This window comes from Ornithorhynchus anatinus, chromosome 3 (assembly GCF_004115215.2).
Source record: "Ornithorhynchus anatinus isolate Pmale09 chromosome 3, mOrnAna1.pri.v4, whole genome shotgun sequence".
Lineage (NCBI taxonomy): Eukaryota > Metazoa > Chordata > Mammalia > Monotremata > Ornithorhynchidae > Ornithorhynchus > Ornithorhynchus anatinus.
Window position 1 is genome coordinate 98,733,245 of NC_041730.1, and position 27,416 is coordinate 98,760,660.

The 27,416-nt window shown below is 44.3% G+C and overlaps 1 protein-coding gene across 1 annotated transcript in view; it reads right to left on the reverse strand.

Moving 5' to 3' along the window:
- Positions 1 to 23,271, reverse strand: part of RTKN2 (rhotekin 2) — a 90,513-nt gene extending 67,242 nt beyond the window's left edge. The window contains exons 1-2 of the mRNA XM_029061695.2: positions 23,221 to 23,271; positions 1,292 to 1,488 (exon numbers count right to left, since the gene is read on the reverse strand). Of these exons, the coding sequence (XP_028917528.1) occupies positions 1,292 to 1,488; positions 23,221 to 23,256 (233 nt within the window). The 5' untranslated portion in view covers positions 23,257 to 23,271. The remainder of the gene's footprint in view (positions 1 to 1,291; positions 1,489 to 23,220) is intronic.
- Between the last annotated feature and the right edge of the window lie 4,145 nt (positions 23,272 to 27,416).

The window sequence follows — 27,416 nt, forward strand, 5'->3', positions numbered from 1 at the left end:
ATACCAGCATTATTAATAGAGCTGGTAGACACATTGGCTGCCCACAACAAGCTTACAGTCTAGAGGGGGAGACAGATATTGATACAAATAAATTACGGATATGTACGTGAGCCTCTCGGGCTGAGGGAGGGGTGAAAAAGCAGTGCAAGAGTGATGCAGAGGGAGAGGATTAAATGAAAGATTAGAGAAGGACTCTGTTTAAGGGTTCAGGGCACTTTATTATGTGTTCATTAAGTGTTCAGGGCACTTTATTTATTATTATTAATATGTTCAGGGCACTATATTAAGTACTATGGGAGAATACAGTTGGGAGCAGTGTGGCTTAGTGGAAAGAGCCCGGGCTTGGGAATCAGAGGTTGTGGGTTCTAATCCCGGCTCCGCCACTTGTCAGCTGGTGACTTTGGGCAAGTCGCTTGGAGAAGTAGCGTGGTTTAGTGGAAAGAGCACGGGCTTTGGAATCAGAGGACCTGAGTTCTAATCCCAGCTCTGCCACTTGTCTGCTTTGTGACCTTGGGCAAGCGGCTTCCCTTCTCTGGGCCTCAGTTATCTCATCTGTAAAATGGGAGTAAGATTGTGAGCCCCACACAGGACAACCTGATGACCTTGTATCTCCCCCAGCGCTTAGAAGAGTGCTTGATACATAGTAAGCACTTAAATACCACAGTTATTATTATTAACTTCTCTGTGTTTCAGTTACCTCATCTTTAAAATGAGGATGAAGACTGTGAGCGCCACATGGGACAGCCTGATTACCTTGTCTCTACCCCAGCGCTTAGAGCGGTGCTTGGCACATAGTAAGCGCTTAACAAATAGCATTATTATTATTACTAATTAGACATGGTCCCTGTGACTCCAGGAGCTCACAATAATCCCAGAGGTGCCAAAAAGTTAAGTGACTTGTCCAAGACACCATAGAAGGCAAGTGACAGAGCCTGGAAGAGAGCAAAATCCACTGAATCCCAGGCCAGCGATCTTTCCACTAGGCCATGCCGCTTCTCTAGTTTTAACAGATCTATTGAAACAATTATTTCCTTGACCGACAGCCATCTTCACCATCACATCACCTTCAGGCAGATGCCCTATGTTTCTCTTCATTCCTGAAATTACCACCCATGGTCACGTCTTCCTTCTCTCAGAATATTCCCTTTGGACTTCTTCTGACCCTCTACGATGGTAAACTTACTTTGGCCTACTCTTCCATTCTATAATTCTGCTTTTGCCAGTCCCATATATAAACACGCTGAAAATTCCGGATTAAAGTTGGAAGAGTAAATATGAAAGCATTACTGACCATCTTTCTATTCTGTCCACATTCTGCTCTTCTAGTTTTTGTAGCTCCGATGTGTAAGCCATTATGCGAGCATTGCACACCATCAGGTTTTTAACCGCATGTAGGACTTGGTCTTTCTGAGTACTTAACGAAAGGAGTTTGCATATTCCTTCTCTCATCCGCGTTTCAAAGTCAATTTTTCCTCGAAAGCCGCTCTCCTACCGAAAGTAAAAACAGACCGTCAGAAAGCACTGTAAAAAGCAAAAACAAAGTATTGCCATACTACATTGGTTTTATAAAGTTTAGAAACCAGGTTACCACACTAGGGAAAATACCACATCTTAGTCGATTGTACAAGAATATTGCTTATTAAAACATTTACTATTTTTTGAAGAACAGAAATAAATACATAGTGAATATCAACGTTTACCTATTAAAGATAATTAATATGGCTGAATAATGTTTAATGCAAAAGAAACTCCCTATCTGGATTTGAATCATCCAGGGAGTGGATGGACCTGTGGGAGGTTTAGGGTTAAGGAAATGGCCCTCCTGAGCCAACAAATTTCGGGATTTCACCATTCTTTTCAGCTTTCTGATCAGTTTGAGCCTGAAAATTGAGAGCTTACTTTTAGATCCTTCTTAAAAACAACAAAGGAAATCAAATGTAGACCTCCTGATCTTCCCATCCAAACTCTGACCTTCCTCTCACTTTCCTATCACTGTAGACAACAGCACCATCCTCCCCATTTCACAAGGCCATAATCTTGGCATTATCCATAACTCATCGTGACTCAGTGGAAAGAGCATGGGCTTGGGAGTCAGAGGTCATGGGTTCGAATCCCGGATCTGCCACTTGGCAGCTGTGTGACTGTGGGCAAGTCACTTAACTTCTCTGTGCCTCAGTTACCTCATCTGAAGAAAGGGGATTGACTGTGAGCCTCATGTGGGACAACCCGATTACCCTGTATCTCCTCCAGCGCTTAGAGCAGTGCTCTGCACGTAGTAAGTGCTTAAATGCCAACATTATTATTATTAGACCCACATACTTAATTTCACCAAATCCTGTAGGTTCTACCTTCACAACATCGCTAAAACCCACCCTTTCCTCTCCATCCAAACTGCTAACATGCTGATCCAAGCTTTTATCCTATCCTGTCTTGACTACTGTATCAGCCTCCTGGCTGACCTCCCTGCCTCCGTCTCTCTTTCTCCATTTCTAAAAAAATTTCAGTCCTTATCTCCCCACTCCTCAAACCTCCAATGGTTGCCCACCCAACACTGCTTCAAACTAACTCCTTACCAATGGCTTTAAGGCCCTCAATCGGCTTTACCCCTCCTACTTTGCCTCACTGAACTCCTACTACAACCCAGCCTGAATACTTTGCTCCTCTGCCAGCCTACTTATTGTATCTTGATATCATCATCATCAATATTAATCAATCATATTTATTGAGTGCTTTCTGTGTACTAAGCGCTGTACTATGAGAAGCAGCATGGATCATTGGAAAGAGCCCGGGCTTGGGTGTCAGAGGTGGTGAGTTCTAATCCCAGCTCCGCCACTTGTCAGCTGGGTGACTTTGGGCAAGTCACTTCACTTCTCTCAGCCTGTTACCTCATCTGTAAAATGGGGATGAAGACGGTGAGCCCCACGTGGAACAACCTGATGACCTTGTATCTCCCCCAGTGCTTAGAACAGAGCTTGGCACATAATAAGCACTTAACAAATACCATCATTATTATTATTAACAAATAATCAATCCAAGATATTTACTGAGTGCTTGGTATGTGCAGAGCACTGTACTAAATGCTTGGCAGGTACTATACAACAACTGGTGGGTAAGTTCCCTGCCCATAACAAACTTACAGTGAGGAGGGAGAGATAGACATTAATATGAGTAAGTAATTTATAACACATAACTTCAAGATACATACATAAGTGCTGGGGCTGGGGCTGGGGGTGAGCCAAATATCAAATGTCCAAAAATCTTTAAAAAAACCCACTGTTTTTTATTACAAAAATACCACAGGATTGATTGTCCAATTAAAATGAATTACAGAGCTTACTAATATATATCATTCATATTGAGAAGCAGCGTGGCTCAGTGGAAAGAGCATGATCTTGGGAGTCAGAGGTCGTGGGTTCTAATCCCGGCTCCACCACTTGTCAGCTGTGTGACTTTGGGCAAGTTCCTTCACTTCTCTTCCTCATCTTCCCTCCCAAGCCCTGTCCTCTTCCTGACTTCCCTATCACCATGGATGGTACGACCATCCTTCCTGTCTCTCAGGCCCGCAACCTTGGTGTCATCTTCGACTCGGCTCTCTCGTTCACCCCACACATACGATCTGTCACCAAAACCTGCCAGTCTCACCTCTATAATATTGCCAAGATCCGCCCTTTCCTCTCCACCCAAATGGCTATCTTACTGTTACGGGCTCTCATAATATCCTGGCTGGATTATTGTGTCAGCCTTCCCTCTGATCTCCCTTCCTCCCGTCTCTCCCTGCTCCAGTCTAGTCTTCACTCCACTGCCCGGCTCATCTTCCTGCAGAAACGCTCTGGGCATGTCACTCCCCTTCTTAAAACCCTCCAGTGGCTGCCTATCAACCTCCGCACAAAACAAAAACTTCTCACTCTAGGCTTCAAGGCTCTCCATCACCTTGCCCCGTCCTACCTCTCCTCCCTTCTCTCTTTCCACCGCCCACCGCGCACACTCCGCTCCTCCGTCGCCCACCTCCTCACTGTCCCACATTCTCGCCCATCCCGCCGTCGACCCCTGGGCCACGTCCTCCCGCAGTCCCGGAATGCCCTCCCTCCTCACCTCAGACAAACTAAGTCTCTTCCCCTCTTCAAAACCCTACTTAGAGCTCACCTCCTCCAAGAGGCCTTCCCAGACTGAGCTTCCCCTTTTCCCTCTGCTCCCCCTCCACCCCCCTCTTCACCTCCCCTCAACTAAGCCCTCTTTTCCCCCCTTTCCCTCTGCTCCTCCCCCTCTCCCTTCCCCTCCCCTCAGCACTGTACTCGTCTGCTCAACTGTATATATTTTCATTACCCTATTTATTTTGTTAATGAGATGTACATCACCTTGATTCTATTTATTTGCTATTGTTTTAATGAGATGTTCATCCCCTTGATTCTATTTATTGCCATTGTTTTTGTCTGTCTCCCCCGATTAGACCGTAAGCCCGTCAAAGGGCAGGGACTGTTTCTATCTGTTACCGATTTGTACATTCCAAGCGCTTACTACAGTGCTCTGCACATAGTAAGCACTCAATAAATACTATTGAATAAATACTATTGAATTCTCTGAGCCTCAGTTACCTCATCTGTAAAATGCGGATCAAGACTGTGAGCCCCACGAGGGACAACTTGATCACTTTGTATCCCCCCAGTGCTGAGAACAGTGCTTGGCACATAGTAAGAGCTTAACAAATGCCATCATTATTATTATTATATATCTTTTTACTAATAAATCTTATGTCATTTTTAATCCTACCAATCCTAACTTTTTTTTAATGGGGTTTTTTAAAGCTTACTATGTGTCAGGCACTGTTCTAAGCACTGGGAAAGGTACAAAGTAATCAGGTTGGACAAGGTCCCTGTCCTACATGGGGCTCACAATCTTAATCCCCATTTTACAGATGAGCTGAAGCACAGAGGAGTTCAGTGACTTAGCTGAGGTCTCACAGCAGACAAGTGTCGGGATTAGAACGAGGTCCTTCAGACTCCCAGGCCCGTGGCTCTACCCACTAGGCCATACTGCTTCACTTGTAAGAATAACAACCTCTCTTTCAACCAGGCTTTCAATATATCATGTATATTTCAATTGAATCTGTTATTTCAAAACTTTTTGTTGAAGACTTGTATTTCCTATTCATCTACAGTACAGGAACTCACAGATGATCTTTCAATTAGAGTGCCTTAAGGTGCCACTGCCCTACATTAACGTTTCTTTACCTTCAGAATTGCTCCAAGTCTTCACTTTTTCCTCTATTCTGGTCATAATTAAACTTTCAGTCCCCTTTCCTTTCCATCCCAACTTTTAAAGACTTCCCATGTTTCTCTCCCTGATTCAAACCTCAGTATCTCATTACTCTGAGGATCCACCACAAACTATACAAGGTCTTCAGAAACCACTGACCTCTATGTTGAAAAACCCTGCAATTTCATTGAACATTCTGTGGTCTGAAAGTTTAATGATTCTCTACCGCTCTATAACCAAATTATTAATAAACTCCCAGTTCTCTCACTGGGTAAGATCTAGTGATCATCACAGGAACATGGGCCTGGGAGTCAGACGGTTATGGGTTTTAATCCTGGCTCTGCCACTTGTCTGCTGTGTGACTTAAGGCAAGTCACTCTACTTCTTTAATAATAATAATGATGTTAGGATCTGTTAAGCGCTTACTATGTGCAGAGCACTGTTCTAAGTGCTGGGATAGATACAGGGTAATCAGGTTGTCTCACGTGAGGCTCACAGTCTTAATCTGGGAAGCAGCATGGCTCAGTGGAAAGAGCATGGGCTTGGGAGTCGGAGGTCATGGGTTCGAATTCTGGCTCTGAGACTTAGCTGTGTGACTGTCGGCGAGTCACTTCACTTCTCGGGCCTCAGTTCCCTCATCTGTAAAATGGGGATTAAAACTGTGAGCCCCACGTGAGGCAGTCTGATTACCCTGTATCTACCCCAGCATTTAGAACAGTGCTTTGCACATAGTAAGCGCTTAACAAATACCAACATTATTATTATTCTTTGTGCCTCAGTTACCTCATCTGCAGAGTTCCTGTGACCAACCTGATTTGCCTGTATCTACCCCAGCACTTAGTATAGTGTCTAGCACTAGATACCCATTAGGCCACGCTTTTTCTCAGTACGTATGTGTGATATATATGTATATATATGTATATATATATATATGTATGTGTTCATATGATATGTTTTCACACTTATTTATTTCTCCAGTCAATAGACAAGCTTTCTTTGGGCCAGCTATCACCAGGCACTTGGCTTGGCTAACAAGAGTCACTTGAGAAGCAGCGTGGCTCAGTGGAAAGAGTGCAGGCTTGGGAGTCAGAGGTCACGGGTTCTAATCCCGGCTCTGCCGCTGGTCAGCTGTGTGACCTTGGGCAAGTCACAACTTCTCTATGCCTCAGTTACCTCATCTGTCAAATGGGGATTAAAACTGTGAGCTTCATGTGGGACAACCTGATCACCTTGTATCCCCCAGCGCTTAGAACAGTGTTTTGCACATAGTAAGCGCTTAACAAATACCACAATTTATTTATTTTATTCTCCAAGAGGCCTTCCCTGACTAAGCCCTCATTTCCTCTTTTACCACTCCCTTCTGCATCAGCCTAATTTGCTCACTTGATTCACCCGTCCCTCAGCCCCACAGCACTTACGAACACATCCGTAACTAATTCATTTATATTAATGCCTGTCTCCCCTCCTATATTATGAACTCGATGTTGCCAGGGAAGGTGCCTATCGACTCTGTTGCACTGTACTCTCCCAAGCACTCAGTACAGTGCTCTGCACACAGTAAGTGCTCCATAAATATGATAGATTGACTGGAGAGACCGAGCCACAGGAAAACCAGGCTCCAAGCAAGACCAAAGTGGAGGGGAAAGGAAGAGAAAGAAGAGTAAGGAAGAGAGAAACTGGGTTCATTGCGGGCAAGGGAATGGGTTTACCAACTTTTTTATATTGTACTCTCCCACGTCCTTAGTAGTGTGCTCTGCACACAGCAAGTACTCAATAAATATGATTAATTGAGGAAAGAACGCCACCCAGCAGCTTGGAGCCATCAGGATAGTGGGGGCTAGAGAAGAGCAGCAGAACTAGTCTGTGAGGAGAAAGTCTGTCAGCAGAGAGAGGAGGGATTTCTGCAGGAGCCGAGGAGAAACTTCAGCAAGAGTGAGGATAGGATAGTGATCACCTGAAAACACACTTGGTATTTTGACCAGGTAACTCCTAGCTTGCCAACTCCTTTGTTATGAAAACTTTTTCAGGGGATATTTTGTAAACACCTAAAGGTAAAAACCTAAAACAGGCACCGTGTAGTTATTTCCGAAGAAAAAGCAAACCTACTCAAATGGAATGAACTCTTAGGTAGCTAAAATTAAAATCATTCAATAGTATTTACTGAACACTTACTCTGTGTAGAGCACTCTACTAAGTGCTTAAAGGTGAGAAAAATGAAACAAAACCTGATAGAAGTCACCTGTTGGAATTTACTGAGCAACTACCGTATGCAAAGCTTTGAATGCTCATTATGGGCAAGAAATGTGTCTGTTATATTGCACTCTCCCAATCTTCAGTGCTTTGCACACAGTAAGCACTCAATAAACACGACTGAATGAATGAATGAGCTGCTTGGGAGAGTATAATAAATGAAACACACTCTCTGTTGTGAAGGCAGGGAGATGAAATATGTTGAGAAGCGTATGGTCTAGTGGATAGAGCATGAGAGTGGGAGTCAGAGGATCTGGGTTCTAATCCCCACATGAGGATTAAGACTGTGAGCCCCATGTGAAACATGGACTTTATCCACCCTAATGGCTTGTATCTACTCCAGTGCTTTGTACAGTGTCTGGCATATAGTAAGCACTTTCAAACACCATTTAAATATATATATATATACACATATATACACATACACACACACATATATATATATATATGGGGAAAGTAGAAGAAAAAGAAATTGGAAACAGAAAAAATGAAAAACAAATACAAGGCTACTTACAAAGCCAGCAATATTTAGGAAAAAAAGGGAATAATAATAATAATTGTGGTATTTAAGTGTTTACTACGTGCCAAGCACTGTACTAACCACTGGGTTAGATACAAGATAATCAGGTCCCACATGGGACTCTCAGTCTAAATAGATGGGAGAACACGTACTGAATCACCACTTTGCAGATGAGAGAACTGAAGCACAGAGAAGTTAAATGACTTGCCGTGGGTCACACAGCAGGCAAGTGGTGGAGCCAAGATTAGGACCCAAATTGTCTGATTCCCAGGCCCGTGCCCCTTCCACTAGGCCACACTGCTTCTCCGAGGAAGCCAATTCTAAACTGATGAACCCCAGGTTACATTCACCCCATGGATATGACCTACATTGTTGGATTGACCCCAGAGTTCTGGACAAGAATTTCAGAAAAGTAAATTCTTCATCATAAATGGAATTTACAGTAAGCTCCCGACATAACTTGTGTTGGAGTGCTGCAGAGCAGAGAACCAAAGAAGGAGGAAATTTAGAAATGGGTGAGTTTAATTTAGAAATGGATAACCGATCAATTATTTGATGGTATTTTTTGAGCTCTTATTGAGTGCAGGGCACTGTACTAAATGCTTAGGAGAGTACAACATAACAGAGTTGATAGATACACTCCCTGCACACAGGAGGAGGATGTTAAGTTAGCTTATTTTCATTCAGAAGAAGCACTGTTCAACAAGGACCTCATCAAACTGGGACAATCGAATGCTTCACTGAAAGATGTCCAACAGATTAAGTAGCTGTGGTTCAATATCACCCGCTGAAATCTTGGAACTAGAAAGTCTTGCACTTAAAGTGAATAACAAACATGATTGAAAATCGTGAAGGAAAGAAAAGTTCAAATGTAGGCAGAGGTAGAAAAGAAGGCTGACGTTCAATCTAAACTGAACAAATTTTTCATTAAAGTTGAAAAAACAGCCACTGTCAACAGCAGAAGCTTGTACAACTTCTTAAAAAAAATCAGCCCATCAAACAATCATATTTATTGAGTGCTTACTGTGTGTTCAGCACTGTACTAAGAGCTTGTAAGAGTACAATGTAATAGAGTTAATTGGCATGTTCCCTGCCCACAACAAGCATACAGTCTACAGGGAGAAGCAGAAATTAATATAAATTACAGATATGAGCATAAGTGCTGTGATGCTGAGGGAGGGGTGAATAAAGAGTGCAAATTTAAGTGCAAGAGTGACGCAGAAGGGAGTGGGAAGAGGAAATGAAGGTATAATCCGTGAAGGAAATGTGATTTTAATAAGGTTTTGAAGGTGGGGAGAGTGATCGTCTGTTGGATATGAAGAGGAAAAGTGTTCTAGGCCAGAGGCAGGATGTGGACAGGAGATCCATGGTGGGATGGAAGAAATCAAGGTACAGTGAGTAGGTTCACAGTAGAGGAGTTAAGTCTGTGGGCTGGGTTGTAGTAGCAGAGGAGTGAGGTAAGGTAAGAGGGGGCAGGGTGCCTTCAATGATGTAAAGCTGATCATAATTAAGGTGTTTCCGTTTCATGTGGGTAACCACTGGAGGTCCTTGAGGAGTGGAGAAACATGGTCTGAACGGTTTTGTAGAAAAATGATTTGAGCAGCAGAGTGAAGTATGAACTGGAGAGGGGAGATAAAATTTTGAGGCAGGAAGGTCAGCACGGAGACTGATACAAGATAGGATAAGTGCATGGATTTACGTTGTAACAGGATGAAGAGGAAAGAGCTGATTTTAGCAATGCTGTGAAGGTTGAACCGACAGGATTTGGTGACAGATTGAAAATGTGGGTTGAATGAGAGAGATCAGTCAAGGATAAGACCAGAGAGGATGTGAGCCAGAGAGGATGGTGGTGCTGTCTACAGTGATGGGAAAATCATGGGGAGGACAGGGTTAGGGTGGGGAGATGAGTTCTGTTTCAGACATGTTAACTTTGAAGTGTTGGCGGGACATTCAAGTAGAGATGACCCGAAGGCAGGAGGAAATGTGAGGTTGCAGAGGACGGGAGACTGTTAATTCAATCGTATTTACTGAGTGCTTACTGTGTGCAGAGGACTGTACTAAGCACTTGGGAGAATATAATACAACAATAAACACATTCACATTCCCTGGTCTCAACGAGCTTACAGTCTAGAAGGGGAGAGGCAGACATTAACATAAAAAAGTAAAGTACAGATATGTACATAAGGGCTGTGGGGCTGGGAGGAGAGAATAGAAGGAGCAAGTCTGGGTGACACAGGAGGGAGTGGGAAAAGAGGAAAAGGGGAGCTTAGTCAGGGAAGGCCTCCTAGAGGAGATGTGCCTTCAATAAGGATTTGGGGGAGTGGGTGGTAATTGTAAATTTGGGACTCATCCACATAGAAATGGTATCGCAGAGAAGCAGTGTGGCTCAGTGGAAAGAGCACGGGCTTGGGAGTCAGAGGTCAGGGGTTCTAATCCTGGCTCCGCCACATGTCAGCTGTGTGTCTTTGGGCAAGTCACTTAACTTCTCTGAGCCTCAGTTACCTCATCTGTAAAATGGAGATTAAGACTGGGAGCCCCATATGGGACAATCTGATTACTTTATATGCCCCCAGTGTTTAGAACAGTGCTTGGCACATAGTAAGCCCTTAACAAATACCATTATTATTATTATTATTAGTGAAAGCAATGGGAATGAGTGAGTTCTCCAAGGGAGTGGGTGTAGATGGAAAATAGTAAAAGTGCTCACTGTCTATTAGGCTATTATATTTTGATTCTAATAAATTTACAGTATTAGCCCAAAAAGGAATCAAGCATGGCTCAGTGGAAACAGCACAGGCTTGGGAGTCAGAGGTCATGGGTTCTAATGCCGGCTCCACCACTTGTCATCTGTGTGATTTTAGGCAAGTCACTTAACTTCTCTGGGCCTCAGTTCCCTCATCTGGAAAATGGGGATGAAGTCTGTGAGCCCTATGTGGGACACCATGATTACCTTGTACTACCCCAGCGCTTAGAACAGTGCTTTGCACATAGTAAGCGCTTAACAAATACCAACATTATTATTATTGTTAAATTATTAGAAATCCTAGGACTTCTGCCCAACTGGTTCACGAAAATCGCATCATGTCAAAATGTTGAAAGTCATAATCAATTTCCCCTTTGGAACAATGTTATAAATGAGACAATGATTCCTCAACCAGAGTCAAAGACCCTATTTTATCAAAATTGCACAGGATTCTCTACTCAATTAATTGTAGCTGAGTAACACTGTTATATTATGGTATTTGTGTTGAATCGGAGAATTTCTAATACTAGGAGACCAACATTCACTTCGTCGGAAGTAAAATGGACATGTTGATCCTCCCTGATGACTTCACCAGGCATTCAGGTAATAATGATAATAAAGTTGTATTTGTTAAGACCTTACTATGTGCCAAGCCCTATGCTAAGTACTGGTGTATTTACAAGATGATCAGGTCAGACACACTCCCTATCCCACATGGGTGCTCACAATACAGTAGAAGCTACGCTGTTTAGTGGTTAGAGTGTGGGCCTGGATTCTAATCCTGACTCCACCGCTTCTCTGCTGTGTGATCTTGGGAAGTCCCTTCGCTTCTGTGCCTCAGTTACCTCATCTGTAAAATTGGGATTAAGACTGTGAGCCCCATGTGGACAGGGACTGTGTCCAACCTGACAATGTGTATCTATCCTAGCGCTTAGTACGGCGGCTGGCACATAGTAAGCACTTAACGAATACCAAAAAAAGGGGGGGAAAATAGGTATTGAATCCCCATTTTACAAATGAGGAAACTAAGGTACAGAGAAGTGACTTGTTCAAAGTTACATAGCAAGTAAGTAACAGAGCCAGGATCAGAACTCAATTCCTCCGACTCCCAAGTCTGTGCTCCCTCTATTAGGCCACACTGCTTCTTACCCCTGCCAACTTTCCGGTCCATCTACCTGAGCTGCTCTCCCCATTTGATCTTCCTCCTTTGTCTCCCCTCATCATAGGGTTGGTTTTTTTAAAATTCTCTCCTTATTTCCCTGTCTTCATGCCCAGAACTAGTGCCATAAAGGCAGGACCAGAGTTCTAATCCTGTCTCTGTCACTTCTACGCTGAGTGACCTTGAGCAAGTCACTTCACTTCTCTGTGCCTAAATTACCTCATCTGTAAAATGGGGATTAAGACTATGTACCCCATGGCAAATGGACTGCTTCCAGCTTGGTTAACTGGTATCTACACCAGCATTCAGTATAGCGCTGGCCACATAGTAAGCATTTAAATAGCAAAAAAAAAAAGGCCATAAAAAGCTGATGTTCTGCATTACAATTACTCTAGGAGGCAAACTGCATGAGCAAATATTTCCTACAAGCTAATCAGCTGCAATAATGGATGCAGAACAACAGGTTTTTGTATAATTACATTGTCATTTTGTATAATTACATACATTTAAAAACATTCTTTTGCAGTGTGGTAACTAGTTTCCTGAACGATGACTTTTCTGGTTTATTTTTCAGGTATACTTCTATATCTGAAGGAATTTCAACTACTCCATTTCAAAATTTATATATTTTGCTCCTTGAAGGATTTGAAAATGAGGAGTTATTTACCATTAACAGCAATTAGTAGAGGCCAGCTTTACCCCATCCTTAGAATACATATCCTTTAGCCATTTAAGTTAGTTTTAAAGGAAGTAACATGAAAAACTGCCATCCCCAAAAACAAGATCCATGATCGCCATCGGTGGCTGTCCTTTTAGCTCCAAGCTTTTACTCATACATACTATTAACACAACTGTGCTGTCCTGGAGTTCTACAGAAACGACCAGGGCATGTCACCCCATTCCTCAAAAATCTCCAGCGGTTGCCTGTCAACCTCCGTATCAAACATAAACTCCTCACTATTGGCTTCGAAGCCGTCCATCACTTTGTCCCTTCTTACCTCACCTCTCTTTTCTCCTTCTGGATCCCAGCCCGCACACTCCGCTCCGCTGGAGCTAGCCTTCTCACTGTGCCTCGATTTCGCCTGTCTTACCCCTGACCCCTGGCTCACATCCTACCTCTGGCCTGAAATGCCCTTCCTCCTCAAACCCGCCAAACAATCACTCTTCCCCCCTTTCAAAGCCGTACTGAAGGCGTACCTCCTCCAAGAAGCCTTCCCAGACTAAGCCCCCTTTTCCTCCCTTCCACATCATCTCAACTCGCTCCCTTCGCTCTTCTCCCCCTCTCCTTGCCCCACAGTACTTATGTACATATGTATCTATAAATCTATTTATATTGATGTCTATTTACTTGTTTTGATGTCTCTGCTTCTAAACTGTAAACCCATTGTGGGCAGGGATTGTCTCTCTTTATTGCTGCATTGTATTTTCCAAGAGCTTAGTACAGTGCTCTGTAGACAGTAAGCACTCAATAAATACCCATCAAATGGAGTCACTGAGAGCCAGACACCTCCTCTCTCCCCATTATCAGGCTCCTACTGTTGCTGCTTTGACACTTACCTTGCCCAACCCAATACCATTTTCCCATTTTCACATGACTGATCACAGTCCCTTTGCACAGAGGTAAAACTGACAGATGGTGCCACAGTCAGACATGCCACTGTCCAGTGGAATGGCTGGGAACTTATTTGGTCACTCGGTTCTAAATTACTAGATGGGAGAGACTAGAGAACGGATAGAATTCAGGAGTTTGGAAGATGGCATAGATACTCTAGAGGACTGAGTCGGGCTTATTTGGGGCAAGGAATGTCACTGTTTATTGTTGTATTGTACTTTCCAGTGCTTAATACAGCACACAGTAAGCGCTCAATAAATATGACCGACTGATTGAAGGAATGGATTTTCTTGGCCATCAGTGAAGAATCCAGAGAACAAGTGATATGAATGCGAAGGGAAAAACCCTGAACAGCCTGTCTTCTGAGGCAAAACAACCATGTCAAGTGAAAAGCATGATATGGCACCACCAAACTAGCTAAGTTAGGTAAATTCATTCATTAAATAACCTGTGAACTGTCTAGCTGACAAGACATGCTAGGAAATCATCCACACTGTCTAAAGTAGAAATTGGATAATCTTATTAGAAACCTATTACCCATATACCTATGGGGCTTAAAAATCACAGTACAGCAAGTGAGTTGGTGGTAGGAGGATAAGGGGTCATTTTATGGTATTTAAGCACTTACTATGTACCAGGCTCTATAGGGCGAGATGTCAGAGGTGGCTACTGCCATGAAGCAGCATGTCCTGATGGATAGAGATCGACCTGGGAGTCGTGGGTTCTAAACCCAGCTCCGCCACTTGTCTGCTGTGTGACCTTGGGCAAATCACCTAATTTCTCTGGGCCTCCATTCCCTCATATGTAAAATAGGGACTGAAACCATGAGCCCCATGTGTGGGACAGAGACTGTGCCCAACCCGATTAGCTTGCATCTACCCTGGCGCTTAGAACAGTGTTTGACACCTAGTGAGCACTTAACAAATACCATCATTATTACTAAACGTTGGTGTAAACACAAGTCCCTGTACCAGATGGGGCTCACAGTCTTAATCCCCATTTTGCAGATGAGGTAACTGAGCTGCCCAGAGGAGTTGTGACTTTCCCAAGATCACACAGCAGACAAGTGGTAGAGGGAGGATTAGAACCCAGATCCTTTCGACTCACAGGTCTGGAATGAGCAGTCCTAATCCACAGAGAATATTTGGGGTGAACAAATTCCACTTGGTTATTTCAAGGCCAGAGGGAGGCCCAACCTAAGGGTTGGATGATCTTCCTTGGCTCTCATGTTTCTTCTCCCTTCCCTTTCCCTCACAACAGGAAGCCTTAGAGAGTCACAGCGGCATTGGGAAAGCTGCCCAGAAAGCATCTTTTCTCCTTAGGGTTGAGCTGCTCCTCCAAGCCCTGAGACTGTCTGATACCTGTCCTGTAATCCTGTCTTTTGTGGTTCATTTCATCAAACATATTTACTGGGCTCCTTCTCTGTACATACTAAGGACTGAGGAAATTTTAAGAGACGTAGGCGCTCCCTATTCTAGAAGAGCTTTCAATCAAAAGGGGAGGTCAGCACACCGAGAACATGAACGTACCAATAAAGTACAAGAGTAGAAATATAGAGTAGAATTTGCAGATAACTGTGCTAAAATACTGCAGTTAGTGTAATCAGGATATTCATTCATTCATTCAATAGTATTTATTGAGCGCTTACTATGTGCAGAGCACTGGACTAAGCGCTTGGAATGAACAAGTCGGCAACAGATAGAGACAGTCCCTGCCGTTTGACGGGCTTACGGTCTAATTGGGGGAGACGGACAGACGAGAACGATGGCAATAAATAGAGTCGAGGGGAAGAACATCTCGTAAAAACAATGGCAACTAAATAGAATCGAGGCGATGTACAATTCATTAACAAAATAAATAGGGTAATGGAAATATATACAGTTGAGCAGACGAGTACAGTGCTGAGGGGATGGGAAGGGAGAGGGGGAGGAGCAGAGGGAAAGGGGGAAAAGAGGGTTTAGCTGCAGAGAGGTGAAGGGGGGGTGGTAGAGGGAGTAGAGGGAGTAGAGGGAGAAGAGGAGCTCAGTCTGGGAAGGCCTCTTGGAGGAGGTGAGTTTTAAGTAGGGTTTTGAAGAGGGGAAGAGAATCAGTTTGGCGGAGGTGAGGAGGGAGGGCGTTCCGGGACCGCGGGAGGACGCGGCCCGGGGGTCGACGGCGGGATGGGCGAGACCGAGGGACGGCGAGGAGGTGGGCGGCGGAGGAGCGGAGCGTGCGGGGTGGGCGGTAGAAAGAGAGAAGGGAGGAGAGGTAGGAAGGGGCAAGGTGATGTAGCGCCTCGAAGCCTAGAGTGAGGAGTTTTTGTTTGGAGCCGAGGTCGATAGGCAACCACTGGAGTTGTTTAAGAAGGGGAGTGACATGCCCAGATTGTTTCTGCAGAAAGATGAGCCGGGCAGCGGAGTGAAGAATAGACCGGAGCGGGAAGAGAGAGGAGGAAGGGAGGTCAGAGAGAAGGCTGACACAGTAGTCTAGCCGGGATATAACGAGAGCCCTTAGCAGTAAGGTTGCCGTTTGGGTGGAGAGAAAAGGGAGGGGAGAAAAAGGAGTTAATGGGGGAGAGTGTCATGTCGGCAGGGAGGTCTTAGAAGGGCTTCGATGGAAGGCAGAGAGAGTTAGGTGAAGGAGAGAAGGACATTCCAGGCAGGGGGAATGGCTTGAGTGATGGAGCAGACACAGGGGGCAGTGAGGTTGCTTGGCCAGAGCAGAGGGCACAGTCTCTGGGGGATGTGGGAAAACGGAAGACCCTGAGGAATCCAGCTGCTAGAATAACTTTAATGCGGTGTGGTGAAGCGACGGAGCACTGTCCAGAAGTCGGAGGACCCGGGTTCAAGTCCGAGCTGTGTTCTTAGCCTACTATGTGACCGTGGGTGAGTCACTTCTCTGTACCTCAGTTTTCCCATCTTTAAAATGGGGATAATAATACCTGCCTTGTCGCCCTACCTTACAGGGTTGTTGTGAGGGTTGAAATTAATTAACGTGAGGGCACCTAGGTAAGAAAAGTGCTACAGCAATTTTTTTTTTTTTTTAGAGAGGCAGCATGTTGTAGTGGATAAAACATGGGCCTGGGAAACAGAAGGTCATGGGTTCTAATCCCAGCTCCACCACTTGTCTGCTGTGTGACCTTGGGCAAATTACTTAACTTCTCAGGGCCTCAGTTACCTCACCTGTAAAATGGGGATAAAGACTGTGAGTCCCCTGGGCCAGGGATGGTGTCCAACCTGATTACCTGGTATCCATCCCAGCAGTTGGAACAGTGCTTGGCACATAGTAAGCGTTTAACAAGTACTATAATTATTTATTTACTATTAACTTGTCTATGCCTGCTACCTCATCTGTAAAAAAAATGGGGATTATGAGTGCCAGCCCAATCTAGAACAGGGAATGTCTCTAACCTGATAACTTGGATCTACCTCAGAGCTCTGAAGAGTGCTTGGTACATAGTAAGCGCTTAACAAGTGCCCTTATTATTATTAGTTTTGATATAAGCAGTGATAGCGTGCTAGTCTAAGAGTAGCATTTTATAAAATTCATCTCCTTTCCCCCTCTGCTAACTCACACATGCCCTTCTTGCCTTGAAACATCACATTCCTCATTTGATCCCAAATTGTTTCCCTTTTAGATTATGTAATTTCCCAGTTATATACAATCTCCCTGCTCTCTTAGCTTCACTAATCTTCACCTTGGTAGTAAACTTTCCCTGCATTTCTTTTGTTCAGTTTTTGCCTCTGTTTAAAACCTTGAGGGATTTACCATCACCCTCAGTTATGTAAAACCCTTAATTGGCTTCCCCCTCCTATCTCTTACTACTCTTATTTTATCATACCATTTACTCTCCTTAGCTTTGCTTCTCACCATCCTTCATACTTAGTTAACCCGCACAACATCTCATCCATGTTTTCAGAGGCTATGTCCAGTTCTTTCAAACTACAAAGCAACTGCCCCTCTCTCTGCCTTCTCATTTGCAAACACTCCAAAGCTCAGCAATATTATTTTTGAGCACTTACTATGTGAAGAGCACTGTACTAAGCACCTGGGAGAGTACACAGGATTAGCAGAAACGTTCCCTGCCCATAACGAGTTTACAGTCTAAGAGGGGAGGCAGTCACTAATATGAATAATTTATAATATGTAATTTAGATATGTAGATAAGTGCTGTGGGGTTGGAGGTGGAGCGAATATCAAATGTCCAAAGGTCATGGATTGAAGTGCATAGACTTCCAATTTATGCCCGTTACTGAAGTAGCCCCTTGAAGATCTTCCTACACCCATTCTTTCTTACAATCAGTAGCACAATAATTTTTCTGCAAAGATGACAATGAAGAATCAAAGTTGATGTCAATGTTTGTGATTATATGGCAGGGATGTTTTCAACTGAGATAATGAAACTGAGCAAAAGGATGGGTGAAGGCAAGGACTGGAAAAACAGAGAAGGAATTCTCTTTCTATATTTACTCTCACAATAACTTTAAATTCCTGTCCCTTTCTCCCTCTTCCCTAAATGAACTATCATCCAAATCCCTCAGTGCCCAAATAAATTTTTGGTGTTAAAATATTAGTGCAAGTATTTATCGAACTATGGGAATTGCCATAACATGGCTTGTAATTCTGTAGAGTTGAAGCATGTGCCGTAAGAAAAAAATCCAGTCCCACTGCCGATACCATGCCTTAATCCCATTACCTTAAGCATTCCCCTCTCAGCTTCCCAACACACATCCACTTCTGGGGTGATACGGTAACAGGCAGAACACAACTTGAAGAAGTCCAGCAATAGTATACGGTGAATTCGGGAGTAGGTTTTGTATGTTTCATTATAGCGTGGGCAAATTATAATATAGGTAAAATTCTTGTGTTCCAGCACCAGTTGTAATAGGTCCTTCCTGAGAAGATATTTCTTCTGAGTTCTTGAACAAAATTATCCCTTTCTCAAAATCCCCTTTAAGTAGAGTCAATGTTGTTATTTCCATTTTGCAATTAGGGAAATGAGAACCTATTAATAGCAAAGGAAATGAAGATTTTGCTTTCCAGGTTGGTAATAACTTCAGGACAACACTCTACTTTTTAATATGCATTCATTTTTTAAGCATTGCCGGTTGAAATTAGCACCTTAAGGATACAAGAATTACTTTGGACAGATCCCCTCCAAGCTACACACCAGAAATTTGAAGCAATCAAAACAAAAACTAGCTTCTGCAAATACAAACAGGCATGAAATGTTATTATCTTATATTCTGCGATGAATTGAGTAGTAAATGATTAACAGAGTTACTGGTTTGGGGGAGTCTTAATGGCTGTTTACCTTAGAGGCGTCCGGGAACCCAGGCACAGCCTTAATTGTATATATTATTTACTTCCTAAAGTGTTGGGAAACCCAAGCTGTTTGCTGAAACTTTGGGTGTGTCTACAAATAAGGTACAGCAGAAACATGTACAATTTAGAATCTGAATTGTATTTAAGTCTTCCAATCTCGGTCACCATTCTCTTTCTCTTAGAACTCTACAAGTTCAATAGGTACTAGAGAACCTGCAATTTTTCATTTCATTTTCTATTGTTGTCACTGGTCCCGTTTCAGTGAACTAGAATTATGTTGGGCAGCTATTGGGAGCCGATTTACTTTGACGTCTAATAATCTTTTTTAGTTTGTCCACAATCCCTTTGCCCAAGGTAAATCCAGTTCACTTCCACCTACCTACATACTACAGAGTGGATTTTATTCTACTGAAAATCCTGCATGCATTTATCTGTGTATATTTTTAAAAAAGGCAAGATCCCCAAAGGAGATTACATCCCAGCTAGGAAAAAAGTAGTAATTTGGATATTTTAGGTGAAAGCTTATTGTGTGCTTTCCGATATTTTTTTCTAATACAACGTTTTTCTGTCCATTCTGATGGTATAAATATTTTGGTTGATAAAGAACCTTCATTCTGACCACCGATTGAGTGTACGTGGGGAGAAATGATGGTTTTTAACTGAGATTTCGGGAATCGAAGCTAAACATAAATTAGTTCGGAATAAGCGGCGGGGTCCGCTGGCTTGTTCATTTATTCAATCGTATTTTTGGGCGCTTACTGTGTGCAAGGCACTGTACTGAGCACTTGGATGAGTAGAACATAGAGAGAAACAGACGCATTCCCTGCTCACAACTGGTTAGGGTGGCTTTTCTGGACATTTGAAAATGGCTTTACCTTTGAAGCAGATGATTATGCATGACCACGGTTACCTCTATTGTACTCTCCAACCACTCACCACAGTGCTCTGCACCCCGGAGACGGGCGATCAGTTCGATTGATTGAGACTTTTGCTAAACAGAGACCGGATCCCCGTTTCTCTGCCATTGCATTTGTCATTCATTCATTCAGTCGAACTTATTGAGAGCTTACTGTGTGCAGAGCACTGCACTAAACGCTTGGAAAGTCCAATTCGGCAACAGATAGAGATAATCCCTCCCCAACAATGGGCTCACAGTCCAGATGGGGGGAGACAGACAACAAAACCAAACAAGTAGACCCTTGCATTAACTGGCTTAGAGGCAAAAGCACGGGCTTGGGAGTCAGGACGTGAGTTCTAATTCCCCCTCTGCCATCTGTCTGCTGTGTGACCTTGGGCAAGTCACTAGACTTCTCTATGCCTCAGTTTCCTCATTTGTAAAATGGGGATTAAATAATAATGCTAAAAATAATGGCATTTGGTAAGCGCTTACTATGTGCCAAGCACTGTTCTAAAGACGCAAAGACTGTGATCCCTACATGGGACAACATGATTACTTTTTATCTACCCCAGCGCTTAGAACAGTGCTTGGCCATAATAAATGTTTAACAAACACTATCGTTATCATGATTTGTACATTCCAAGTGCTTAGTACAGTGCTCTGCACATAGTAAGCGCTCAATAAATACTACTGAATGAATGAATGATTATTGGAGCAGCATGGCTTAATGGAAAGAGCATGAACTTCGGAGTCAGAGGTCGTGGGTTCTAATTCCGGCTCCTCCACTTGTCAGTTATGTGATCTTTGGCAAGTCATTTCGCCACTCTGTGAAGTTCACTCATCCGTAAAATGGGGATGGAGACTGTGAGCCCCATATGGGACAACCTGATGACCTTATATAATAATAATAATGTTGGTATTTGTTAAGCGCTTACTATGTGCAGAGCACTGTTCTAAGCGCTGGGGTAGACACAGGGGAATCAGGTTGCCCCACGTGGGGCTCACAGTCTTAATCCCCGTTTTACAGATGAGGGAACTGAGGCACAGAGAAGTTAAGTGACCTGCCCACAGTCAGCTGACAAGTGGCAGAGCTGGGATTCGAACTCATGAGCCCTGACTCCAAAGCCCATGCTCTTTCCACTGCGCCACGCTGCTTCTTATCTCCCCCAGCGCTTAGAACAGGGCTTGGTACATCCAGTCATTCATTCTATTGTATTTATTGAGCACTTTCTATGTTCAGAGCACTGCACTAAACGCTTGGAATGTACAATAGTAAGCGATTAACAAATACCCTCATCATTGTTAACAGGTGCAAGTGCAGGGACTGACTCTGAGCCTGTCATTGGGCAGGGATTGTCTCTGAGGAAGCCAGAAAGGAGCACTCATAATAATAATAATGTTGGTATTTGTTAAGGGCTTACTATGTGCCAAGCACTGTTCTAAGCAATGGGGTAGATACGAGGTCATCAGGTTGTCCCACGTAGGGCTCACAGTCTTCATCCCCTTTTACAGATGAGGGAACTGAGGCCCAGAGAAGTGAAGGACTTGCCCAAAGTCACACAGCTGACAAGTGAGGGAGCCAGGATTAGAACCCATGACTTCTGACTCCCAAGCCGGGCTCTTACCACTGAGCCATGCTGCTTCTCTCATACGCTGCTCATACACACTTTACACAGAGCTCTCCTTTCAGGCTCACCCAGCTCACCCGATACCCACAAATACCCTGTATAATAAAAATGAATATTCTTATAATCGTATTTGTTAAGCCCATACTACGTGTCAAGCACTGTTCTATGCGCTGGGATACCTACAATAATACAATACATGCATACATACAATACATACAATAATGGTATTTGCTGAGACCTTACTATGTGTCAAGCACTGTTCTAAACCCTGAGGTAGATATACAGTAATAATAATGGTATTTGTTAAGCGCTTACTATGTGCCAAGCACTGTTCTAAGCGGTGAGGTAGGTACAAGAAGCCACTTGGAGTGGTGGATAGAGCACGGGCCTGGGTGTCAGAAGGTCATGGGCTCTAATCCCGGCTCCTCCACTTTGGAGCAAGTCACTTCACTTCTCTAGGCCTCAGTTACCTCATCTGGAAAATGGGGATTAAGTCTGTGAGCCAATACACAATTTACAATCTCCTTTCAGGCTCACCCAGATCACCCGATACCCACGAGTACCCTCTATAATAATACATTCCAACCGCTTAGTCCAGTGCTCTGCACATAGTAAGCGCTCAATAAATGTTATTGAATGAATGAATGAATGACTCCCGGGCCCTGGAGACCCAGGCGGCCCCCTCCCCCATCGGTCCGAGCTCGGCGGTGAAGCAGATTCATTCATTTATTCATTTATTCAATAGTACTTACTGAGCTCTTACCATATGCAGAGCACTGGACTAAGCACTTGGAATCCATCCCCGGATCCCCCGGGTCACTGAAACAGAGCAGGTCCCCCAATCCCCCACCTTCTGCTCTTCCCCCTTCCCCTAAACACTGTGCTCATTTGCATATATTATTTATCACCCTATTTATTTTATTAATAAGGTGTATATCTCCTTGATTCTATCTATCTTGATGATGTCTTCTTTTTGTTTTGCTCTCTTTTGCTCTGCTGTGTGCCTCCCCCGTTTAGACTGTGAGTCCATTATTGGGCCGAGATGGTCTCTCTCTGATGCCCAATTGTCCATTCCAAGCGCTTAGTCCAGTGGTCTGCACATAGTAAGCCCTCAATAAATACGACTGAATGAATGAATTTTGTTAATAAGGTGTATATCTCCTCGATTCTACTTATCTTGATGATGCTGTCTTTTTTTTGTTGTTGTTGTTCTCTTGCTTTGCTGTCTGCCTCCCCACGTTTAGACTGCAAGCCCGGTCATGGAGCAGGGATTGTCTCTGTTGCCGAATTGCACCTTCCAGGCGCTAAGTGCAGTGCTCTGCACATAGTAAGCGCTCAATAAATACGATTGAATGAATGAATTCTGTTAATAAGGTGGATAGCTCCTCGATTCTACTTATCTTGATGATGCTGTCTGGTTTTTTTTTGTTCTCTTTTGCTTTGCTGTCTCCCGCCGTTTAGACTGTGAGCCCGTCAATGGGCCGAGACTCTCTCTCTCTCTGTCGCCCAATTGCACCTTCCAGGCGCTGAGTCCAGTGCTCTGCACCTAGTAAGCGCTCAATAAATACGCATGAATGAATTTAGTTAATAAGGTGCATTATTTTGTTAATAAGCGCTCAGTCCGGTGCTCTGCACACAGAGTAAGCGGCAGACTGCGAGCTCGTCTTTGAGCCGGGATGGTCTCTGTTGCCGAATTGCACCTTCCAGGCGCTGAATCCAGTGCTCTGCACCTTGTAAGCGCTCAGTAAATACGAATGAATGAATAGTATTGGATGAATGAATGCAAGCGGGAGAGACGAGCGTGTCCGTGCCGCCCCCCCCCCCCATCCCCTTTTGATGGGCCGCTCACTCACCGGCCGCTCGGGACCCTCGGGACTCCGCCGCTCCATCGCCCGGCGCCGTCCCCCCCTCCGGCGATATTTGAAAATCCCGCCCCCTGGGCCGGAGCCCCGGCCGAGAGGCGGGGCTGAGCCCGGACCGTACCATTCCCACCGGCCTGCGGGGGAGGACGGGGAGAGGCCGCCAGCAACCCGCCGCCGGGTCGATGGGCGGGAGGGCGCATGCGCCGTCGGCCCGGCTCTCCATCTATTCAATAGTATTCATTCATTCGTATTTATTGAGCGCTTACTATGTGCAGAGCACTGTACTAAGCCCTTGGAATGAACAAGTCGGCAACAGATAGAGACAGTCCCTGCCGTTTGACGGGCTTACGGTCTAATCGGGGGAGACGGGCAGACAAGAACAATGGCAATAAATAGAGTCAAGGGGAAGAACATCTCGTAAAAACAATAGTGGAAAGAGCACGGGCTTTGGAGTCAGAGGTCATGAGTTCGAATCCCTGCTCTGCCACTTGTCAGCTGTGTGACTGTGGGCAAGTCACTTCACTTCTCTGTGCCTCAGTTCCCTCATCTGTAAAATGGGGATGAAGACTGTGAGCCCCACGTGGGACAACCCGATTCCCCTGTGTCTACCCCAGCGCTTAGAACAGTGTTCTGCACATCGTAAGCGCTTAACAAATACCAACATTATTAATCGGGGAGACGGACAGACAAGAATAATAATATTAATCGGGGAGACGGACAGACGAGAATAATAATATTAATCGGGGAGACGGACAGACAAGAATAATAATAATGTTGGTATTTGTTAAGCGCTTACGATGTGCAGAGCACTGTTCTAAGCGCTGGGGTAGACACAGGGGAATCGGGTTGTCCCACGTGGGGCTCACAGTCTTCATCCCCATTTTATAGATGAGGGAACTGAGGCACAGAGGAAGTGAAGTGACTTGCCCACAGTCACACAGCTGACAAGTGGCAGAGCAGGGATTTGAACTCATGACCTCTGACTCCAAAGCCCATACTTTTTCCACTGAGCCACGCTGCTTCTCAAGAACAATAGCAATACATTCATTCATTCAATAGTATTTATTGAGCGCTTACTATGTGCAGAGCAGTCAACTAAGTGCTTGCTAACTAGCGTTAGTGCTAGTGTTAGAGCACTAACTAAGTGCTTGCTAACTTGCTAACTAAGTGTATTGCTAACTAGCAATACAAGAACAATAGCAATACATTCATTCATTCAATAGTATTTATTGAGCGTTTACTATGTGCAGAGCACTCAACTAAGTGCTTGGAATGGACAGATCAGTAGCAGATAGAGACAGTCCCTGTCCTTTAACGGGCTTACAGTCTAATTGGGGAGATGGTCAGACAAGAACAATAGCAATAAATAGAATCAAGGGGATGAACATCTCATTAAAACAATAGCAAATAAATAGAATCCAGGCGATGTACATCTCATTAACAAAATAAATAGGGTAAAATGAAAATATATACAGTTGAGCAGACGAGTAGAGTGCTGAGTGGAAGGGAAGGGAGAGGGGGAAGAGCGGAGGGAAATTAGGGGAGAAGAGGGTTTAGCTGCGGAGAGGTGAAGGGGCGGGTAGAGGGAGCAGAGGGAAAAGGGGAGCTCAGTCTGGGAAGGCCTCTTGGAGGAGGTGAGCTCCCCTACCCCGGGCCAAGAGCGGCTGGAAGCCCCCGGGGCCACCAGCCGGGCCTGGACAAGCCCAGGATGCCAGGCAGCAGGTTCCCACCTTGAGCAATACTATCGACAAAGTCGATGAGGCTTTAGCTAAGCCCCAAATTGCCCGGTTTCTGCGGCGCACCCTCTCCCCTGCACTCACCTCACCCTTAGTGCTCCATCCACACCCAGAGGTTACTCTACTTTGCATGCGGGTGCTCAGAATAATAATAAAATTGGTATTTCTTAAGTGCTTAATATGTGCCAAGAACTCTTCTAAGCCCCAGGGTGGAGACAAGGTCATCAGGATGTCCCACGTGGGGCTCACAGTCTTCATCCCCCTTTCATAATAATAATAATAATGTTGGTATTCGTTAAGTGCTTTCTATGTGCCGAGCACTGTTCTAAGCCCTAGGGTAGATACAAGGTCATCAGGATGTTCCACGTGGGGCTCACAGTCTTCATCCCCCTTTCATAATAATAATAATAATAATGTTGGTATTCTTTAAGTGCTTTCTATGTGCCAAGCACTGTTCTAAACCCTGAGGTAGATACAAGGTCATCAGGTTGTCCCATGTGGGGCTCACAGTCTTCATTCCCCCTTTAATAATAATAATAACGTTGGCATTCATTAAGTGCTTTCTATGTGCCAAGCACTGTTCTGTTCTAAGCCCTGGGGTAGATATAAGGTCATCAGGTTGTACCACGTGGGGCTCACAGTCTTCATCCCCCTTAATAATAATAATTATTATTATTATTATTATAATGTTGGTATTCATTGAGCGCTTTCTTTGTGCCAAGCACTGTTCTAAGCGCTGGGGTACATACAAGGTCATCAGGTGGTCCCACGTGGGGCTCACAGTCTTCATCCCCCAATAATAATAATAATAATAATAATAATAATAATGTTGGTATTTGTTAAGTGCTTACTATGTGCCAAGCACTGTTCTAAGTGCTGGGGTAGACATGAGGTCATCACGTTGTCCCACATGGGGCTCATAGTCTTAATCCCCTTTTAATAATAATAATAATAATGATGATGTTGGTATTCGTTAAGCGCTTACTATGTGCAAAGCACTGTTCTAAGTGCTGGGGTAGTTACAAGGTCATCAGGTTGCCCCATGTAGGGCTCACAGTTTTAATCCCCATTTTACAGATGAGGTAACTGAGGCACAGCGAAGTAAGGTGACTTGCCCAAAGTCACGCAGCTGACAGGTGGCGGAGCTGGGATTAGAAGCCATGATCTCTGATTCCTAAACCCAGGCTCTTTCCACTGAGCCACGCTGCTTCTCTCATACGCTGCTCATACATAATTTACACAGAGATCTCCTTTCAGGCTCACCCAGCTCACCCGCTACCCACAAAACCTGTATAATAAAAATGATTATTATTATTATTGTGGTATTTGTTAAGCCCTTACTATGTGTCAAGTCCTGTTCTAAGCCCTGGGGTAGATACAATAATAATAATGGTATTTATTAAGTCCTTACTATGTGTCAAGCACTGTTCTAAGCCCTGGGGTAGATACAGTAATAAGAATTGTATTTGTTGAGACCTTACTATATGTCAAGCACTGTTCTAAACCCTGGGGTAGATACAATAATAAGAATAGTATTTGTTAAGCGCTTACTATGTGCCAAGCACTGTTCTAAGAGCTGAGGTGGCTACAGGAAGCAGCATGTCACAGTGGATAAAGAACCTAGGAGTCAGAAGGTCATGGGTTCTAATCCCGGCTCCGACACTTGTCTACGGTGTGACCTTGGCAAGTCACTTCACTTCTCTGGGCCTCAGTTACCTCATCTGCAAAATGGGGATTGACTGTGAGCCCCACGAGGGACAACCTCACTACCTCGTGTCTACCCCATTGTTTAATAATAATAATAATAATAATGTGGTATTTGTTAAGCGCTTACTATGTGCAAAGCACTGTTCTAAGCGCTGGGGGGGATACAAGGTGATCAGGTTGTCCTGCGTGGGGCTCACAGTTTTTAATCCCCATTTTACAGATGAGGTAACTGAGGCACAGAGATGTTAAGTGACTTGCCCAAAGTCACACAGCTGCCCAGCAGCGGAGCCGGGATTTGAACCCATGACCTCTGACTCCCAAGCCCGGGCTCTTTCCACTGAGCCATGTTTGGCACATAGTAAGTGCTTAACAAATACCAAAATTATTATTACAAGGTAATCAGGTTGGACCCGGTGTCTGTCCCACATAAGGCTCACACTCTTAATCCCCAGCAGACAAACTTGCATGAATTTCCAGGCAAAATCTTGCTCTAAAAGCAAAGGGAGGTAAGATAATAATGTTGGTATTTGTTAAGCGCTTACTATGTGCACAGCACTGTTCTAAGCGCTGGGGCAGATTCAGGGTAATCAGTTTGTCCCATGTGAGGCTCACAGATAATCCCCATTTTACAGATGAGGTAACTGAGGCACAGAGAAGTTAAGTGACTTGCCCACAGTCACACAGCTGACAAGTGGCAGAGCCAGGATTCGAACACATGACCTCTGATTCCGAAGCCCACGCTCT